The sequence below is a fragment of the Xylaria bambusicola genome, assembly GCF_022495145.1.
Source record: "Xylaria bambusicola strain CBS 139988 unplaced genomic scaffold F5B22scaffold_4, whole genome shotgun sequence".
Taxonomy (NCBI): Eukaryota; Fungi; Ascomycota; class Sordariomycetes; order Xylariales; family Xylariaceae; genus Xylaria; species Xylaria bambusicola.
Window position 1 is genome coordinate 383719 of NW_025953557.1, and position 18115 is coordinate 401833.

At 48.9% G+C, this 18115-nt stretch overlaps 5 protein-coding genes across 5 annotated transcripts; 1 reads left to right on the plus strand and 4 right to left on the minus strand.

Moving 5' to 3' along the window:
• Positions 1-1902: 1902 nt before the first annotated feature.
• On the minus strand, positions 1903-2958 carry F5B22DRAFT_642434 (uncharacterized protein; the record flags this gene model as incomplete). The annotated part of the gene is made up of 2 exons (XM_047978122.1): positions 1903-2500; positions 2558-2958. The coding sequence occupies 2 exons, from the start codon at positions 2956-2958 to the stop codon at positions 1903-1905; spliced, it is 999 nt and encodes a 332-aa protein (XP_047834779.1).
• A 1514-nt stretch (positions 2959-4472) lies between these two features.
• Positions 4473-6566, minus strand: F5B22DRAFT_658261 (uracil phosphoribosyltransferase-domain-containing protein; the record flags this gene model as incomplete). Its single annotated transcript, XM_047980110.1, has 1 exon — positions 4473-6566. Exon 1 carries the CDS (start codon positions 6507-6509, stop codon positions 4473-4475), a length of 2037 nt encoding a protein of 678 aa, XP_047834780.1. The 5' UTR covers positions 6510-6566.
• Positions 6567-9245: 2679 nt separating this feature from the next.
• F5B22DRAFT_642436 (uncharacterized protein) lies at positions 9246-10865 on the plus strand (the record flags this gene model as incomplete). The annotated part of the gene is made up of 6 exons (XM_047978123.1): positions 9246-9450; positions 9513-9532; positions 9586-9693; positions 9748-10133; positions 10199-10285; positions 10463-10865. 6 exons carry the CDS (start codon positions 9246-9248, stop codon positions 10863-10865), a joined length of 1209 nt encoding a protein of 402 aa, XP_047834781.1.
• Positions 10866-12348: 1483 nt separating this feature from the next.
• On the minus strand, positions 12349-14005 carry F5B22DRAFT_340079 (lytic polysaccharide monooxygenase). Its single transcript, XM_047970878.1, has 2 exons — positions 13601-14005; positions 12349-13450 (listed from the first exon to the last, which is right to left on the minus strand). Exons 1-2 carry the CDS (start codon positions 13909-13911, stop codon positions 12430-12432), a joined length of 1332 nt encoding a protein of 443 aa, XP_047834782.1. The 5' UTR covers positions 13912-14005; the 3' UTR covers positions 12349-12429.
• Positions 14006-14802: 797 nt separating this feature from the next.
• F5B22DRAFT_633536 (tetratricopeptide-like protein) lies at positions 14803-16986 on the minus strand (the record flags this gene model as incomplete). The annotated part of the gene is made up of 4 exons (XM_047976844.1): positions 14803-16026; positions 16073-16205; positions 16256-16816; positions 16889-16986. The coding sequence occupies 4 exons, from the start codon at positions 16984-16986 to the stop codon at positions 14803-14805; spliced, it is 2016 nt and encodes a 671-aa protein (XP_047834783.1).
• Between the last annotated feature and the right edge of the window lie 1129 nt (positions 16987-18115).

The window sequence follows — 18115 nt, forward strand, 5'->3', positions numbered from 1 at the left end:
CCGCTTACCTTCCACAAAGCCCCACGAATCCCCAACTGCATTCGTCACGAAAGAGCCAATCCTAATAGAACGTAGACTTTCCGTTAACTTCGGGGATTGGGAAAGACTGAAACTCGAAATTGCAGAGAAAAACATGACATGACAATCGCGCGGCAATGTGCCAATATACTATCCTGAGAGCACCGTACATTTCGGCTAGAGACTCAACTGTCTTCCGTTTGCACAGAATTAAGGAGCTACAGCAGTGCCTCGATGTACTCGATGCCTCCAATCCAACGTCGCTAATAAGGCGGCTCCAGTACTCCAAACCGTGTCTAAGGCATCGACTATCCTCCATTCCCGCCTTCCAGAAAGACTTACAGAAGCTAGCTGACGGTTCTTTCGGCCCAGGGTTTGGTGATATTCGAAAGAAGATGGATGCTCTTGAGGGCAACATCTATGATGCATGTGCCGACCTCCAAGAAAAGGGCCGGGTATTCGTGCAGGATGGGGAGAACATCCCAGGGCAAGATCCTCAATTAAAACTTTTATTCCAGCGGTCAATGGGATCAACTTCAGATCACCTATACTGAGTGATGTCCAAAGATAACACAGGGCAGCTGAATCTTCTACGGACGCTGGTCGCTGCGAGCGTTTCGATGTCAGCATTCGAGTCACCGTTCATGGATTTCTTTGAGAGCGAGTCTGTACTGCTAGACAAGTACCGAGATTGTCTTATGTTGAGAGGTTTGTGTCATTTCAGGTCTAATAGTCAAACTATAACTAACAACACTCAATACTAGATTGGATGGAGGGTTCAAGTTGCAAGATATCGACGCACTTGCTCACCAGAAGATAATGTCTGAGCCGCATTTCGAATGGGAAATAATTGAAAATAAATCAAAAGAGTCGGCAGCCGGATTAGCTAGAGTGCTCGCTTCGCTGCTGACTGCAGAATCCAACCCCGATGCTGATACTGAAATGGAATGCGGGTGTACTGACACACCAGGAGGAGCCGAAGATTCACTTCTTCATACTATCTATAACAAGGGCAGAAGATACTGGGCTTGGAACGGAGAATTCAGATTACAATGATCAACTAGGGCTGCATAAGTCCTTGACCAACCAACTCCTTCTCGGCTGTTGGTGGCTTGACTTGACTCTATATACAACTGGTCTGCCAACCCAGACCGCCTAGGTCTCTGGGGTCTGTTTCAAGAAGCGAAGTCTGTATAACCTCACTTTCCAATATTGCCCAATATTTCCTGCATGTCTTGAAAGATCATGAACAGCCCGCAATGGTCTTCCGTGCGGCCGAAATGCAAGGCGAACTGTATATTTAGCTGGCATAGAGGTTGCACGTGTAACACCTATCGTCCGACAGCGTCAGTATACCTGTCTGACTCTCGTCTGCTTGTAGCGGTATATTAGAACCCTCTTTATTCTGTTTTCTGTCATCCGGAACTGGAGGATGAAAGAGGTAGGGGTTATCGGGCCACTGCTGTGTTTCGCCCTTAATATGCGATATATCAGACTTTCTTCACTACTTTAACTTCTTGTTCATCTTGACCAAGTGCGTACGAGCCGAAACAAATATTAGCTTTTATTTTTTTAATACGCGAATTTGCTTGAATTAAATTTCTTTGTTAATATATTAGTTAAATTATAAATTTTTTTTATAAGTCTGTCTGTTTTGGACCGCTTAATGCCTATAACGTTGCCGTCGGCTTTGACCGAGTGCCGAGCGAAGGCCGTGGGCAGTGTTAGACATAGCGCGTCAGCGCTATAAGTGAAGCTCGCGAGGTACGAGCGAGATAAGCGATTGATAAGATACGTGGATGGGCGCAGTCACAGAACTGTATAATATTCGCGCGCTAGAGGACGAAGGGGCTCTCCAGAACAATACAACAGAAGCTCCCATATTCAAAATTTGACAGAATCCAGGCCCCCAAGCTGGGGAAGGACCACGTCAAGATACGCCAAGTCCGAGGATCCTTCTCCCGCGGGAACCTGGGATCCATCCTCCTTATATGCGAAGCCATTAGCCAGAAAGAGACCAATCAAGATCGCAACACGCATGCGCTCGCGGCTGTCGGCCGAGGCGAATCCCATGGCTTGCTCGAGGCTCCGATGGAACAGGCCGCGTAGGTATTGCTGCTTGGGATGGTAGCAAAAGCCCCTTTTCACCCTGTTGATCCCGAGCAAGGTCTCGAGACCTCCAAGGGACATCCCAAACGGGCCAATCTCCGCCTCCGGCCAGTCGCAGACTCCTGTAACCATGCCTGTCTCTGGGTCCACATGGATGTTGTTCTCCAGGAGCTCGACATGGTTGGGCACCTGCAGCCAGTCCTCTGCAAAAAGCCGCGGGAGTTGTGAGATGACGTACTCCAGAGTCTTGCGGAAGCGTATGGGCAACCCATCCTTAAGCATCGTGAGTTTCTCGAGGTACTCGCGTGATAAAACACTCGGATCTTTTCGTGGCATCTGGGCCGGTGTGTTGTGCCAGGCGGAGGCAAAAAACCTGAATCATCGGTTAGCTGTACGATCTCCTCGAGGCCAAACGCCAGTGAAGACGCACATAGACAAGCTCTGGATAGTTGTGTCAAGGAGGTGGAAGTCATCCCTATGCAGCGCATCCCGCGCGAGATACATCGAGATGCCGCCCATGTTGGTCATCCTGTACACGTGAAGGTGGCCCAGTTGGCCAAAGCCCTCATGTAGCGGCGTGAAGCCCTTGTAGGCCTGTTCGATGTAGCGGACAAAGTCCAAGTCGAAAGGGGAGTCTTTGTCACGAAACTGGACAATGCACGTCTCGGTGGCTACAGTGTAGCTACTCCCGCCCTGGACAGGCGTTGGAGTAACGACTTCGCCTGTAATTCTTCCTGCACATTCATTGCACTCCTGTTGATTGATAGGGGTGTTCCTTTCAAAGAAGCTAGATATCTGGTATCGCGCCAGACTTGCCATCTGTTGCTCCATTTGCTGATGCAAGTAGCTCTGCTCGTTAGGGCGATTGTGGTGTGGATGGTGTGCAAGCTGTAGTATAACGTGCGCTGTAAAGGAGAAGGAGACTGGAGGGAGGGAGAAACAAAACCCAAGCAGCTAAATACGACTTAGCACGGGCCTCGGCAACGCACCCCTTTTGTATTGACCAGGACTCTGTTTACATGCACAGCGATCCGGATTTGGTGCTCCTTAGCCGCGCCGGGCTGTAGAAGCAGTGATGGCGAGCGTCCAGCATAGGAGGCTAATCGCGATTGTAGATTTTCTTGATGCTATTTCCTCCTTTGGGGGAATATCGATGAGCTTGTCTAAGAGCTGAGAGATATCCAAGACGTGGGTGGTCTGAGCCTGATGATGGACGACGCTGCGCACTCCTTTTAGCCCGGAGCGCGGTACTGCGGGTGGAACAGTGTCTACTCACTTCAGTCTGCCTTGGCCGCGGTCTTCCGGTCTGAGATGCTATCGATATCAAACCTCTCTTGTGGACCGCGTGTCTCTGCTAGAAATTGAATGAGCGCGTCGTTGGGGAAGCCCAGCATTTGCTGCACTGTACGCTTTGGGGCCATGCGCGCATATTCGCGGGGTCGTGTGGTGCTTAATGTTGACTACCTACTGGGTGCATTGTGGAATGGTCCGAAATGAGTACGTTCTCACTACCCAAGTAATGGTGGTGCTAGCCCTCGACCTGGTTATTTCGCCGACATGGCTCTTATAAATCCGCAGACTTAACCACGACTCGCTTTTACTTACCGGCCTTCGGTTTTCCTTTGCGCCGTTTCTTGTCCTCTGGTATTACAACACTGTCGAGTACAAGCGAGCTGAAATCTGCATGCCAAGCAGAAGATCAGAGCGACAGCGAATGATAGCCTCGCTGTTGTTAACGGCGAAAAAGGCGGGATTGGATTGTGGTTTAAAACGGATTTCTCCATAGTTCCTGGACGGCGAGGATATCGAAGCTGAGCAGCTCGGAATCACACACTGTCGTTACTATCACGGGATCTCATGCTTTTCCAACGTTTTACTGTAGTATGTTTAATGTATAGGCTTTACGCGTGTATTATGGCTTACATTTCGCCCCTATCTTAGAGCGGACTGGAAATACATCACTGCCCCTAATCCATCAACGCCGTAGGAAGAACTACCTTATGTATTGCCTTCTAGCTTCGCTAACTTACCTTTTCATAATGATGTATCAGACTACGATCCTGAACTGTTTATTTCTCCATCTATCTCTTTCAGGGAGTTTTGTGGTCACTGTAAGCAGGTGGATCTAATTATAAGGGAATTTACGGACGATGATGTGTGGTAGTCTTATGAGTCCTATAGCAATCTAGTCACCTCACTAGAAGTAGGTACAAACCCCGGCGTTAACTTGAACTAAGATTGTTAACACAGAAGGCAGCATGTCGCAGTAACTTTTATTTATTTTTTCCCTAAGACTAAGAAAATCTACAGCCCATCGTAACTAATCTCCTCCCCAACGTACGTAGTTAACAGAGACAAGTTGAATTAAACAGCCGGTTGCCGGTGTCCGTAGCCCCCTTGCCAGTGAACTTGTTATCAGAGAGACGCAGCGCAATAAGATGGATATTGCCATCGCGCGCAAGGGTGCGGGCAAGGTCAGCTTTACCCTGAACAGATTGAGCCTGGACAACACCCGCGACAACGACGATGCGAATCTCAGAGGAGATGGCGCGGACATGTTGCACGAACTGGACTACCAACTTCCCGCTGTTCACCACCGAGTCCACCAGGATGACAGTCTGCCGTCCCTCTAAATGCTGGGCGAGCACGTCTTTGGGGTCTTTGGCGTGGATGAACATGGCTTGCGGCAAGGCATCGCTGACACCAAAGGCCATTGGCTCCCCGCCACGCATCAGCGCGACGATAGAGGTGCGCTGCTCGTCGCGAAGACGGAAACCGCTGGTCTGGTGGCCTTGGACATGGGGGATTGCGTATTCCTCCAAACCGACTACTTCCGTCAGGAACTCGGTGGCTAGGTACCACCCAATGCGGCGATGTGCTTCTCGCAAGGCAGGGCCGTTTATATTGGCGTCGCGCGTTGGCGTCATGAGGAGTTTCGCTGCATTCTTGGTTGTCGCGTGAAGAACTACGGGACTAGGCGTAGGTTGTTGCTGATGGTGGGTGAAGGGGATCAAGTTGGTGAATTCGTCGTCGTCGAGCGAGACTATTGGGAGGCTGGCAGTGTCTAGCCGGGGGCTGGCATGGCCAGGCAGTAGAACTTGGCGTGGTCGAAAACCATCGCGCTTCATGGCTTCTTGTAGAACCGCGTCCATGGTCTTACTCCTAGTAGCTTCCTCGCCGACGACCACAATGGCTTGGTCAGCGGCGACGAGCATGGGTATGTCGAGTGGGCTATCGCCAAATGCCACCACATGCATGTGATGGGTGTCTTTCAGGCGAGATACAATACCGGCCTTCACCGTGTCGTTCACCACCAAGCTGTCGGCAATACGTCCGCCACCGATAACTTTGACTGTTTGAGATAGGCCTTCCCTCTCTAGGACTTTCTCCCAGATGGCGCGCAGCCCGCATGTCACAACCACTGCGCCCACGTGGTCTTGTTTAGCCACGAGCCGCAATAGCGCGGAAAATTCGGGATGTACATGGACTGCTGATGCCGCGATGGTACAGAGGGCGTCAAAGTCGCTTTCTTCCGCATTCTCTTCGTACAGCAATGTAGCTTGGCGGAAGGCCGTGTACGAGTACCCTAGCGAACTGCCAAACAAGTCTTTGAGCGCACGCGTGTTGCGTTTATCTGGCGCCCAGAATAGCTCGCCGGTGTCTTCAGCAGCTAATGTTCGATCTGCGTCGAGCACTAGCATCATCTGGAGCGATTTATTATCAGCGCTAAGAATCTCCTCCAGTCTTCCCTCCGCGGAGGACATGTTGTACGCCTCGGTATGTAGCCTAAAGTCGTGTAGAAATGCCGATGCCTTGTATACTAGCGTTCTCTGTACGGATAGGACACCGAACAAGATGCGGTTTTCCCGACAGAGATGGCGTAGTTGGGTCTTCTCGGTATCTTGCCACTTGCGTAAGTGAGTAACGGAAGTGGCCGGACGGGCCCTCTTGGTGTCATCCCGACGACGTTGCGCAATAAGCTCTGCGGGAACGTCCAAGTAGAGGATGTGAGTATATACATCCATATCCGATGAAGTATAAACCGGCTGGCCAGCATCCTCCTCTTCTCGCCAGAACATAAAGTGTCCGGTAACGACTCCAACCTTTCCACTGCGCAGACATTGTTCTCGAATGGTGTTGATAGCACGTTGTCGGCAGATGAGCTTGTCTTGCTCCGTCATTTCACGAAAGCCGTCGAGTCCGCCAGGCACAAGAGAAGCAATTATTTCAGATCCTTCATAGAACTCGAAGTGCTCTTGTCCAAGTTCTCGCTTTAGCTGGTGCAGCAGAAATGTTTTTCCGGAACCCGGGATGCCATAAAGGCCAACAACAACCGGTGCATTGTTAGTAGCGGGCGAAACAGACTCCTTTGAGCCCGACATGATGCGTGAGGAAGGCGTGAAGCCAAGAGCGTGTTGTATAAGTGTTGTGGTGTCGGGGGGAAGGAGGGAGAGGGGTTCTGCGGGTATAACAGGGGTAGAGATCTGGGGTTAGAATTGAAGCTATTCACAACGTGACGATCTGCTAGGGGTGGAAAAATCCTTGACCAACTAAATTTTTCTTGGGCTTGGGGGCATGGCTTGATTTTATATACAACTGGTCTGCCAGCCCTGACCACCTAGGTCTTGTTGGTTTGTTTCATGAAACGAAGTCTGTATAACTTTGCTTTCATTATTGTCCTGCATGTTACCTAGCAATCGGAGTGTGTGTCAAACTACATGTTAAGCTTGTATGCGTGTATTAGTGGGTGGTTATTGGCTGATATTTATGTGGCATGAGGGATGCTTGATGATGTTAATGTGGGAGGAGGGCACGCGCTGTCATAAACGTAGCGTGCTATTACCACCGATAATGGCGAAGATTGTCCGTAGCCGTCGTCTAATGAGTTTGAACGTTTGCCGGTTAGTAACACAGTAGCAGAAAGCGACCTCGTCTAGCCTGTGGTGTTTATTCGGGTTCATTACCTCCCACACCGCAAAGGGGTGGGATGCTGGGCAGAGGAAAGCAAATGCCCGGTAACACACCAACGCAGGGTGAACTTGACCAGCATATTCCCACACACAGAGGTGTAGTGCATGGCGAAGAGAGGTAACTTGCGCACGGAGAAACCATCGCACACGGCGCGGCTGATGGAGAAGGGTACATCTGCGGCTTCGCTAAGCCGACCCGAAGGTGTCACACTCAGGCGGAGACATATAGTAACCGCTAGACTACGTATTGTCTAATGGTGTCGTTATTAACATGTGTAGCAAAAGGCGAGCTTGCAGCGCAGTTTTTGGTAAGCTCCTCCCGTACCTGGCCTCGATGCCATGTTAAGGAGGATTGGCGGCATGGGCTCAAGAGCTTGCTACCAGCACAACATAGTGTTACATATGTTGTAATACACTGCCGTTCCGTGGGTGATGGAAATATGATGAGTTGTTTATGTATCGACTTTGGGAGTTTGTGTGATGGAACAGAATAGGAGTGTAGTACTAAGCCGGTACGTTATTAAAAGGTAAACGACGTTATTAGATTGAGACCCTGCCTCCCTACACTTAACTATGATACTGTGACAGTTTGAGGAAAAAGCCAGCAGGGCATACCTTATATATTACTAGCAATAGGAGTACAAGCTCTCTCGGATCGGATAGGTGTCAATATAATTTAGAACACGGCTTGGGCTTATAAGGTTATACAATGAGTGTAACTGTGTGTTTCTGTCACACGCATACAAGCTGAATATGCAGTTCGCCTTACATTTCGGCAACACCAAAGCACCGCCACCGAAAGAAGCGGATGTCCACACGCCGCCGTGCACGAGAGCATATCTGCGAGCTTTACGATATTGTATCGTGGGCTTTTCGGAAGATACAGCGCTGTTTACGGAAGACATGTTCCTGATCTTGACTTGTGACGTCGTACTCTGTTACCTTGTGTGTACCAAGAGTTTAGGGCTAGGTTAGACACAAGTTATCAGCTTCAAGATGGGACTATATATTCTTTAGGTATTTGGCAGGGGCCAAGGCCTTCAAGGGCTTCGTGATGCAGGTGTCGCCAGCTAGGGTCGACTGTGGCGGCGGGATACAGAGAATATATCATCCTGGAGGGAAACGTCAGCAGGCGGCTTTGAGCGTGGAGTCTCCATGATCACTGGGTCCAAGAACTTAGCGTCATTGGCCTCCTCCAAGATGATGGATCATAATAATGAGTGATAAGAGAGAGCGAAGACAGGAGGAGAAAGGGCAAATATTGGCGGCGACTAGGTGCGATCCCATACTTTTCCCACAATGATCCAGGTACTGAGTTCCTAATATTGCGTTAAGGCACTTTAGCAACGCGCTATTATTCACCAGCCCCAGAACTTAATCTCGCCACCAAGGGCCAGGATCAACTTGCATCGAATCAAACAATATTAATACCTTGTCTTCTACACAAGGGAACCCGAGGTCCGCAGTACTGTCGCCCTGACTTCGTATACTGGAAATATTGCAAATCGGAGTGTTGGGACTAGGGTGCCTTGCACATTGTGTTTGTTTGTTTGTCACCCAACTCCCTTGAGATCGTTGACAGCCGCATTTGTATTTGCCTCTCAAGTACATGTTTCTCAACATGGGATGAGATCTGATGGCCTTTCCTTGTTCTATGCACTAGATACATTCTAAGTGACTACAGGCTACATCTTTTTCATCTCTCTTAGCTGCCAACGACTGGTGTCTATTGTTACTTGGCATGTCAAACTCTCAGGTGGACCAGCACTCTCTATCACTATAATACTACTAAATGATGAGGCCCTGTTTTTAAGGTGCGATCAATGGAGGACGATTGTTTATCATAATTCACCCCTAGCCTCCCTAAATGATGAGCCTTTGTATCATGGCAGCGCCAAATGTCCAAAATAGCATCAACTATATCATACCAGCAGGTCCGGTTCAGTCCCTTGTTTTCCACTTATTGGAAAATATTTTTCTTTTGCGAATGAGATTTATCTTACAAGCAACACTACTTCACGTCTTCGAGTCCTTTTCCCTAAATTCAGTATCGCTGGCAGTGTAGTTAGAAAGAACATTACTCCCTAAGGCTTCAGCTTCTTTACTCTCTGCTCACGTTAGATTCACACCAACTCAATGAACTTCAATATGCCTGACAATTACATTGACAAAATAAGGGACAAGCCTGCCGCACTTCCCCCTCTCGGTATTGTCCCCAGCTTCGATAACCCACCAAATAATAATCCATTAGCAATTGCAATTATTTCTGCGAGCTTTGTCATAACAACGTCCGCATTCTTTATAAGAGTCTATTCTAAAGCCTTTTGCACAAAAAAGGTGTATCTTGCAGACTGTTAGTGTCTAACCGGCTTGTCCCAACTTACTTTGCGTCTATACTAATGATCGTCTATCTAGGTCTTGGTATTTTGTCATTTGTACTCAGACCCCGTCACCTTTTACTTTCGGGCTTGGTCACTGACAACGCCAGCCCTTTTTCGTTGCCGGAATTTGGATCTTGATCACAGTCCTACACGGCCCCGGATTCTTCGTCCACCAGTGGGACCTTCGCATCAGAGGTTTAGAAGAGTTTCTTCACGTCAGTGCTACTTGATAACCTCGTTGTTGGCCCCCGATGACTCACTAGAAATAGTCATATGTCCTTTCGACGACACTCTTTTGCGTTACACTTGCTCTAGCAAAGGCAGCGATTTTACTAGAATGGACTCATGTATTCGTCGTCAGGTCAAACCGAAGCGGGTTCTATTGGACCTGCTATAGTATGATCGCAATCAACACGTCTTTATATATCGCTACGATCGTTACGATCACGTACGCTTGTACACCACGCGAACGAATCTGGCGCAGGTATCTTCCTGGAACATGCATCAATTTTGACGCCTTCAATATTTTCATCACAACATTCCATTTGATGTCGGATATTCTTATGCTCCTTTTACCCCAGCGAATTATCTGGAAATTGAGACTCGCCACAAGACAGAAAATTGGTATCTCAGTGGTATTCTCTGGGGGTGCAATGTACGTCCTGTTCACATCCACTCATTTCACATCGACCTATGAGACTAACTCTTGAACTACGGTAGCGCTTGTATTTGGGCAGCTGGGCGTGTGGCGTCCGCTGTCCACCTCACTATGTCCCAAGACAGCTCATTCGCATATAGTCAATATATGTTAGTTATACCTCTAGCGACCTCTCATTGTTTTGTCTTTCTTCGTTCTTCATGCGTGTCGATGGAAGGGAATAGAGGTTCCCTTTGAGTTCATATCCTATTCGTATAATGTTTTGCCTCTAGCACACTCGGGACTCTTCTCTAGAAGGTGATTACTAACTACGGGGATTTGGATAGTGTGTGGGGTCTAGCAGAAGTCTCAACGGCGCAAATTGTATTTTGCGTTCCTACGTTCCCGGTCATATTTCGGGACGCAACTTCAATACGCGGACTCTGTCGCTCTATACGATCGAAGACGACGAATAATACTGCTTCCCTACAACGCCTCGGGTCAAACAGTACGGCGTCACATATATCACGCACAGCGGACCATGTAGCTGCATCTGATACCGGGACTACAGTAGCGAAAGGTGGCGCTGAAGATAGATGCTTTGCACATCCTGAACCATCAAGGTTGCAAGGTAGACGAGCCTTCGATCAGTATCGCACTAATTCCGAATTATACCTTGGCGGGATACTCATCACCACGGAGATTGACATTATGACACATGAAAGAACGAACTCATCTCAAGACGTCTAGGACAGAAAGTTATGAAAACTCCCGTGTAGATAAATACATATACGTTACTAGTATCTATCATTTGTCTGTTTTGGCAAATATTGTGAGGCTATCTATATCATACCTGATATGCAAGATACATTGACGGCAGTGCCGGAGCTTCCTCAACAGAACTTGTAACATAATCACATCCTCATTCTAAGATATATAGAGCGCATTACTGATTATGTCACAAAATTGAATACCTGTCACGGGAAACAGCCGGGACCCAATGAGTTCCATAGCGCAGAAAATGAGGGTGTCATAGAATCTACGACTTTTCGCTATTGCTAAGTACCTACACGCGGCGGATATCGATAGATATATCGAGAATGTAGAATAAAAAATCTGCTGACTCGATATAATAAGTCTCCCTTGCTGTCAACCTAACTACCTACAAAAGCTCTGAATTAGGCGCAAAGAGGGGCATGCAATGTTCCCATAGATCGATCTTCTCGCTGTTTGAAAGCTGACTCTTAGGTCAAAGTGTTACGCTAATTTGTGAGATGTTAAATGCTCTTGTCATTTAGGCCAAGTACTGTAGAGAGGATAAAGGCGAAATCCTTTCCTTGTTAAGCGCTTGTAAGGCGGCGAGCCATGAGCCCGCGTGGCGGCAAAGCCGAGGATAGGAAACAGATAAAACGCATGGCGCAATCGACCTGGGATCACAGAGTTAGAATATATGAGTTGAGGACGGGTAATATGACGCAATCTGTCACCGAGCAGGCGAACTAATATACCATAAGCTTGTGAATCTTGTCTCAGTCCTTTTCTATGTTTGTATATCAAAGCTCTTCCAGAGATGCGTGCCTCTCCCAGGCGATGTAGGCGGCACAAGGTTCTTGTTGGTATGGCATATATAGGCGTCATGCTCCACATGCTACAACTCGCAACGGTGTCCTTCCCCACGTTTTGTTAGCCGCCTCTTTGGCAGTCTCGATCTTAGCGAAACAGGGTCTAGCTTCCTATTCTGATGAGACCCAAAAGAGCTGCTGCAATAAGTTCAAGGGGGCCCAGAGACTGGCCGGTTAAATGTCTGAAAGTTACTCTACCCTTATACAAAGTAGCTTCTAGGCTAGTAATAAAATCGGTGACAAGATTGCTCGCGAGCTATGTACTGACGGTAATCGGAAATTGGTGGTATGGTACGTTGATTGCCAAAACCATGTGACCAGCTCACGTTGGGTAGGTTCGGGTAGAACGAAGGGTTCATGAGAGTCAAAGAAGTCTCATTGCAGAGCGCAGGGGCTAAGGGTATTGTCACAAGTTGAATAATGAACGTTGAAAATGAACTACTGATACCAGTTTGTTGATAAGATATAATACATGAAGATATCACGGAGATGCTCGCTCCACTATGTAAAGCCGATGTGAAAATATACATACAAGAATTGAAAACGACATGCTTTATAAACTCCGGAACCTAGTCCACCTGGGTTTCTGGACAAATGCTTAAATCCTATGATGTCCAAACTCCTCTGCCAGATCAGAAAGCCTGCAAGATAATGCGCTCTCCCGAGTCCAGGGCGATCATGGCTGGACTGGCTTACAGGGGCTTACTCGCCCGTCTGCGTCTCTGCGCACCACAATGGGGCTTTGGTTTGGGGGTTTGAGAAGGTCGCGGTGTGAAATCCGGGATAGGCTCAAGCGATGCGGACGACGAGGATGACGGCGTGGGAATTACAGTCACCGTGACCGGCACTGAGCTTGTCACCGTGATGCGAGTCGTTCCCTCCACTTTCGATGATGACGATGGCGCATCTTGCGGTACAACTTCCGCGTTAATTGCGGCTGGGATTCGGCCCGGTGCTGGGTAATCGTCGCTTTTCAGGTCATATGCCGGCGGGCCGGTAAAATCTTCCGCGGAACAGTGTGCATCAATATCTTTACATTTGTCTCCCCATACCTTACAATTGCGCCCACCAGATGGCATTTGCTGAGCCCAGCATGCGTCTGCCTGGCTCCAGCAGTCCTTGACGGCGTTCCAGCAACCGGTTAGACTGTTTTTGTATGAGGGGACTTCGACGCCACACCAATTCGCGTTAAGGAGGAGACAGGAGTCGGGGATATTGCCCTCGGCTTGGCGTATCACTTTGCCACTCGACGCTTTTAAGATGGTAGCAGGCACATAGGGTTCCGGCCCCATCATGGGGTATGGCTTCTTAGGATCCGAATATTCTTCATCAGAGTAGATGTTATACATCACCGAGGGGTCGTCTTTTTTCAAGTACCCTGGTATGCTAACGCTCTTCTCAGATGGAATATTTAGATCCCCAGTTACAGAACTCTCGACGAATACCTGAGCGCAACCAATGTAAAACTGGGGCTCGACTTCTGGCGTCACGTTATGCATGGCGACGACTTCGGGCCGGAACAGGTAGTTCCCAGCTGGTAACGCGGTAGGGATCTGTATCGAGATCAACCCATTGGCATCAATGATTTTCTCTGTCGCCCACTTATCGGCTTTCATGTCATAACCTTCGCCCCAAAGTTTAAACCAGCCAGGCCCCGTGGCATCTTCGCCAGGACTTGATAGCCGTTTAGCGTATACTGCGGCAGGCCCCTTACTGTCGTAACTCGTGTTAGCCGTCACTTCACTAAGTATAATCTGAAAAAAGTGCGAGAATGCCTCCCAGACCCAAGTCCAACCTGGAGAGGAACATCTGCACTTCTGAGGTGGCCTAGATGGACCTCAAATCATATTGAACATCACTTACTGGCTTTCGTCAATAAAGCCTTTACCAGCTCTGGCAGGGTTCAGTCGATACTCGAAGGTCAGCTTGGCCCCAGCAGGTGCTGGGCAAGTGTAGTTCACTGGAGTAGTGCCGCTGAAGCCACAGGTCATGTCCTTGCTTGACAAATCGACGACGGGTGAGTTCCCGTGCGCTAGATCGGTATTCTGGCGAACACATGTTCCGTCACCTTGCCCTTGCTTGACATCATTGATGTAAAGGCTTGTGAATAGAGTGTGCGCATCGGCCACCACGAATAAAGAGGTCGCTAAGCCGAGAGTGGAAATCAATCTCATCTTGGAATGATGGTAGGCAAGGGAACAGGTTGCGGCAAGTGTTCCGATCGATCAAGGACGGCTCCCAAAGAAACGAGAATGGGCGGTTTAGTCGTTCAACGAATAAAAGTGAAGGTAACAGCTCAACCTGAAGCCTAGAAAAGAATGTGCGGAAATGACAGTAATGCCCTGCTACAGCGGGCAAAATCTTCAATAAATGCGAGAAAGGAACGAAATGCTCATTATAGAGCAGATAACTAGGATAGAGATGAAAGAGACGGCTTGAACAGGCCAAGGCTGAAGGGCCGTGGGAGTAGGCCAGCAAGTTTTTAAGTCATATTTGCGACGCCCTATCAAAGGACTCATGGGTGAATTAGATGCGACTCTAAGAAACCTTGGCAGGAGTTCTTTGAACGCGCCGCCAATACAGCTGGCGCATCCTTGAATGCGGGCGTTTATACTATAGTCTCTCCTTCATCTTACATAGTAAACGCTTGTGTGGGCAATTCAAGGCGACGAGAGAACAATAAGCGCCGGGGCAATGTTTCAAACTGGCTGCCAAGACACCAATCTCCCCGCATTTTGTTTCGAAACCTGCACCGACGATAAGTACGGGACTGCGGCTGAGGCCTGGGGTTGATCTTCACTCCATCCAGGAGGTAGTCTAGACAAACAGGTAAATTACAGAGTCGACGAAGTTCTCATCTCTCGCCTTTCTCTTCCTGTTTAATCGACTGATTGCCCACCAACCGTCAAGCCGAGCCGAGGGAACCAAAGTTTAACAGTAGTGACCGCGAAAGCTATGATGGTCCACTAGCCCAGGGAACGTAAGGTCGACGCTTCGATCACCGGGTCTTCACACTCCTGCGTTGCTGTATGGCATGTAGACAAACCTTCATCTATCACAGTCAATTAAGATATGCCCGACATTCGCCCTCTCGACGTAGCGTCGCCACCCGTAGACTCCATTCTGGACCGAACTTCTCGAATAAGTGCTTTGGCCTCCTCGACCTCAACGCCATCTTGACATAATTCATTCGCCAGGCGACCCGCAGTCACGTAATCTTCTGTTCTCATAGCGAAACGTGCAAGCCACATCCTCGCCTTACTAGTGGCGGCTGTGACTCCTGTGCCCTCGGTGCCTGTCCCACGCCCAGCTTCATCTCCATCGTCATCAGAACCCCCTCCAGGCGAATCATGGTGTATAGCGATGCTCTCAGCTTGGCTCTCACCTGCCAGGCCAACTTCCTGTGCAACACACATCTCCATGTATGCCTTGGCGTCCTCAACTTCGCCCAGTGTATCGTACATGCCAGCGATTTGTAGCAGTATTTCTGGATCCCCGCGCATGGTATCGGAAGTGCTCTCAAAGCTACTCCCTGCCTCATAGAAACTATCAGCCAGCAGAGCACGTTTAAGGGCCTTGATACCATCATGATTTCTTCCCATGCGCTGAAGACAAGAACCGACTGCTAGCCACATCTTGCCGTCCCAGGGTCTTAGTCCCGCTGCTTTCTTGTAGTACCAGAGGGCATAAGCATGCATCTCCAACATCTCATATGTCTGGCCTAATCCATACCAGGCGCGGTAATCTCTACGGTTAACATCTACCGCTCGCCTATACGACTCAATAGCTGCATGAGTATTTTTCAACTCCACATACTCATGGCCCATGAGGGTCCAAGCGGAGAGACAAGCGCGATCTAATGTTAGCGCTCGTCTGAAGTATTGAACTGCCTTTTCGTGGAGAGACAGGAGTGAGTAGTAGTTTCCAATAACCACGCAGGACTCGGGGCGGAATTTATCGACATTGCTACAAAGATGTGCCAAGAACGCTAACTTGGGTCTCGCGTTCATAACGTAAAGAATATTGGAGTAATGGTCGAGTGAATCAAGCCGGTAAGGGTGAAGCGAGAGGAGATGGCTAAAGCTCTGCTCCGCAGCCACCAAGTCTTTTGCATGGTACAAGAGGAGAGCATTGCATGTCATTAAAAACGAAGAGCACGGGAAGATGTTGAGAAGTTGGTCGAGAGAGTTGGCAAGATTAGCATCGTGCTGGTAAAGCTCGAGGGATGTATGTATATGAAACATGAACGATACAATATTCTGCGGTAAACGAGCCATCACCCGGTTCAGCTAATAAGGATTAGTAGCAGTTCCAGGCGATCAAGTTACAACTCACATCGTCAACCCGCGTTATAAGAGAGGTCATCTCTAACCAGCAGCCCCAGTTCATGGGAAATAGATGCACACTTCGGACGAGATAATAGAGGGCTGACTCATCGTTCTTTTCCTTAGCAAGAACCATCCCGTAACTGCAATATAAGTTAGTGAGTAGATTAGCACATGATATCAAAACACATACAGGTACTCCAGCCAACCCTGACCTTCTGTCTCTTGGCCGTCTTCTGTCTTGCGATTTTCGAACCACGTGTCAAGCACTCGACTGACAGTGGTCAGTTGCTTATTTTTACAAGTACCGAGATCCTGGGGGCCCATGACCATTTCGGCGTCTTCGTCCTTTCGCTTCTCGCCAGATAGAAACTTGGCGTAGAGGGAAAGGAACAAACTGCGTTGGCTGATTTTTGGAATGGCCTGGCCATTTTTTTGCTTAGTAGTACTGGTGGTAGCCTTACCCTTTCCCTTGCCCTTGCCCTTTGGGGTGGCGTTCGTCTCCTTTGGGGAGATGATGCTGGTCAAAGTGGTCTCAGGTAAGAAGACAGCGGCACAGCGATCGTATTCTCGACAATCGAATAAAGACTTGGCGAGTAGATACTTGCTAAACTCATTTGCTTCTAGGATAGCCTCCTCTGGGTCTACATTCGGGGCCACCACAGTCGAAGCGTACGCACTCGAGACATCGGAGAGCCGCGAGTCATCAAGAGACGGTTCTGCTTCGGGGATGGCATTGAGGAGTTCGGCAGCCCTAAGTAGGATCACTAGCGATCAGCCCAGCTATCCGCTATATAACGACGTTTGTTAGGAAAATGCGGCGTACCATTTCGACGACTGGTAAAGGCATCTTTCGGAGCACTTGACTACGGCCTCTTGCAGCGCACTTCGTAACTGGGATTTCTCCCGGTCATTCAAGGACATCGTACCGCGCTACGACATGGAGGGATCGAACCGAGGCGAGGCGAGGCGAGGCGAGAAGGCCCAAGAGCTGTGTGGATCAACAGTCGCACCTAGCTATGGCGACTGTTTGTTGATTTTCTTGGACACGGGCTTGACTCAATCACGAAACACCTGATAAACGAGACGCAGTTTACTGAAGTATTGTAGTGCGCCACGACATGGCTTTGCTTAGGGCTACTATATGGCAAGGGCGCTGGTACTCATGTCAAAGCCGTAGAGTTGCTACTATCGCGGGAGCTGGAGGCTAGCTAGGTATGACTTCCCCCACGCGTAGCTACAGTACCCCGTACCTTCGGGGCAGGGGGGGCCGACATTCGAAAAACAACACAACCAGCATAACAACCCACAATCGATAAGCATTCCGCCCGACGATAACGATAAAGATAAAGCTGGCGATAGCATTATCGACAATGTCACTCTCTTGCGGACAGATAGATATTTAATAGTAAGAGCACTAGGCACAAGGCGCGTGTAACAATTGCGTACTGTAAGGAGGTGATAATGGTCGTCATCAGCTCATCGCGAGCATTGACTGGTATTTGAGAATCTAAAACGAAGGACCAAGATATGAAATAGCATGACAAGAATAGTGCTTGTTTGGAGACGGCATCTAACGGAGATTTCCTACTCTGGCCCTGGCCGGCAGGATTGTTAGGGTCTGTTAGGGGATCGGAACAGTCAGCTGCCGTCAGCTTCCAGTGAGTGTTCTTTTCCCCTCCCCCACTAAGACTTACTTACCGTAGGTAGCACCTGACACTATCCACCTCACCCCCTCCGACCCTACCCCTCCGATCCCTTACATACCTACTGTAGTACATGTATTTTGCTTTTTTTTAATGGTTCCTACATACCTAAGTATGCTGCAATAGCTGAGCTGCTTGATACCTTAGCCAGCAGGCCTTGAACGCTATACCACGAGGTCCATCACCGCCTTAGGGAGGTATATTTCTAGGTATATATACCTACCTTAGGTATGTACAAAAAGCACGGCAGACAGGGATTGCAGATGCAGATGAGGATGAGAGAGACGAACCACCAAGTTATGAGGTACATATAGTACTTACCTAAGGTATCTAAGTAAGGTACCCGA

Bases quoted from the DNA above. Each gene is read 5' to 3' on its own strand.
- F5B22DRAFT_340079 (XM_047970878.1), bottom strand. From the start codon at position 13,911: ATGAGATTGATTTCCACTCTCGGCTTAGCGACCTCTTTATTCGTGGTG. The intron at 13,451-13,600 runs GTAAGTGATGTT...GAGTTACGACAG, and splicing joins GGCTTTATTGACGAAAGCCA to TAAGGGGCCTGCCGCAGTAT.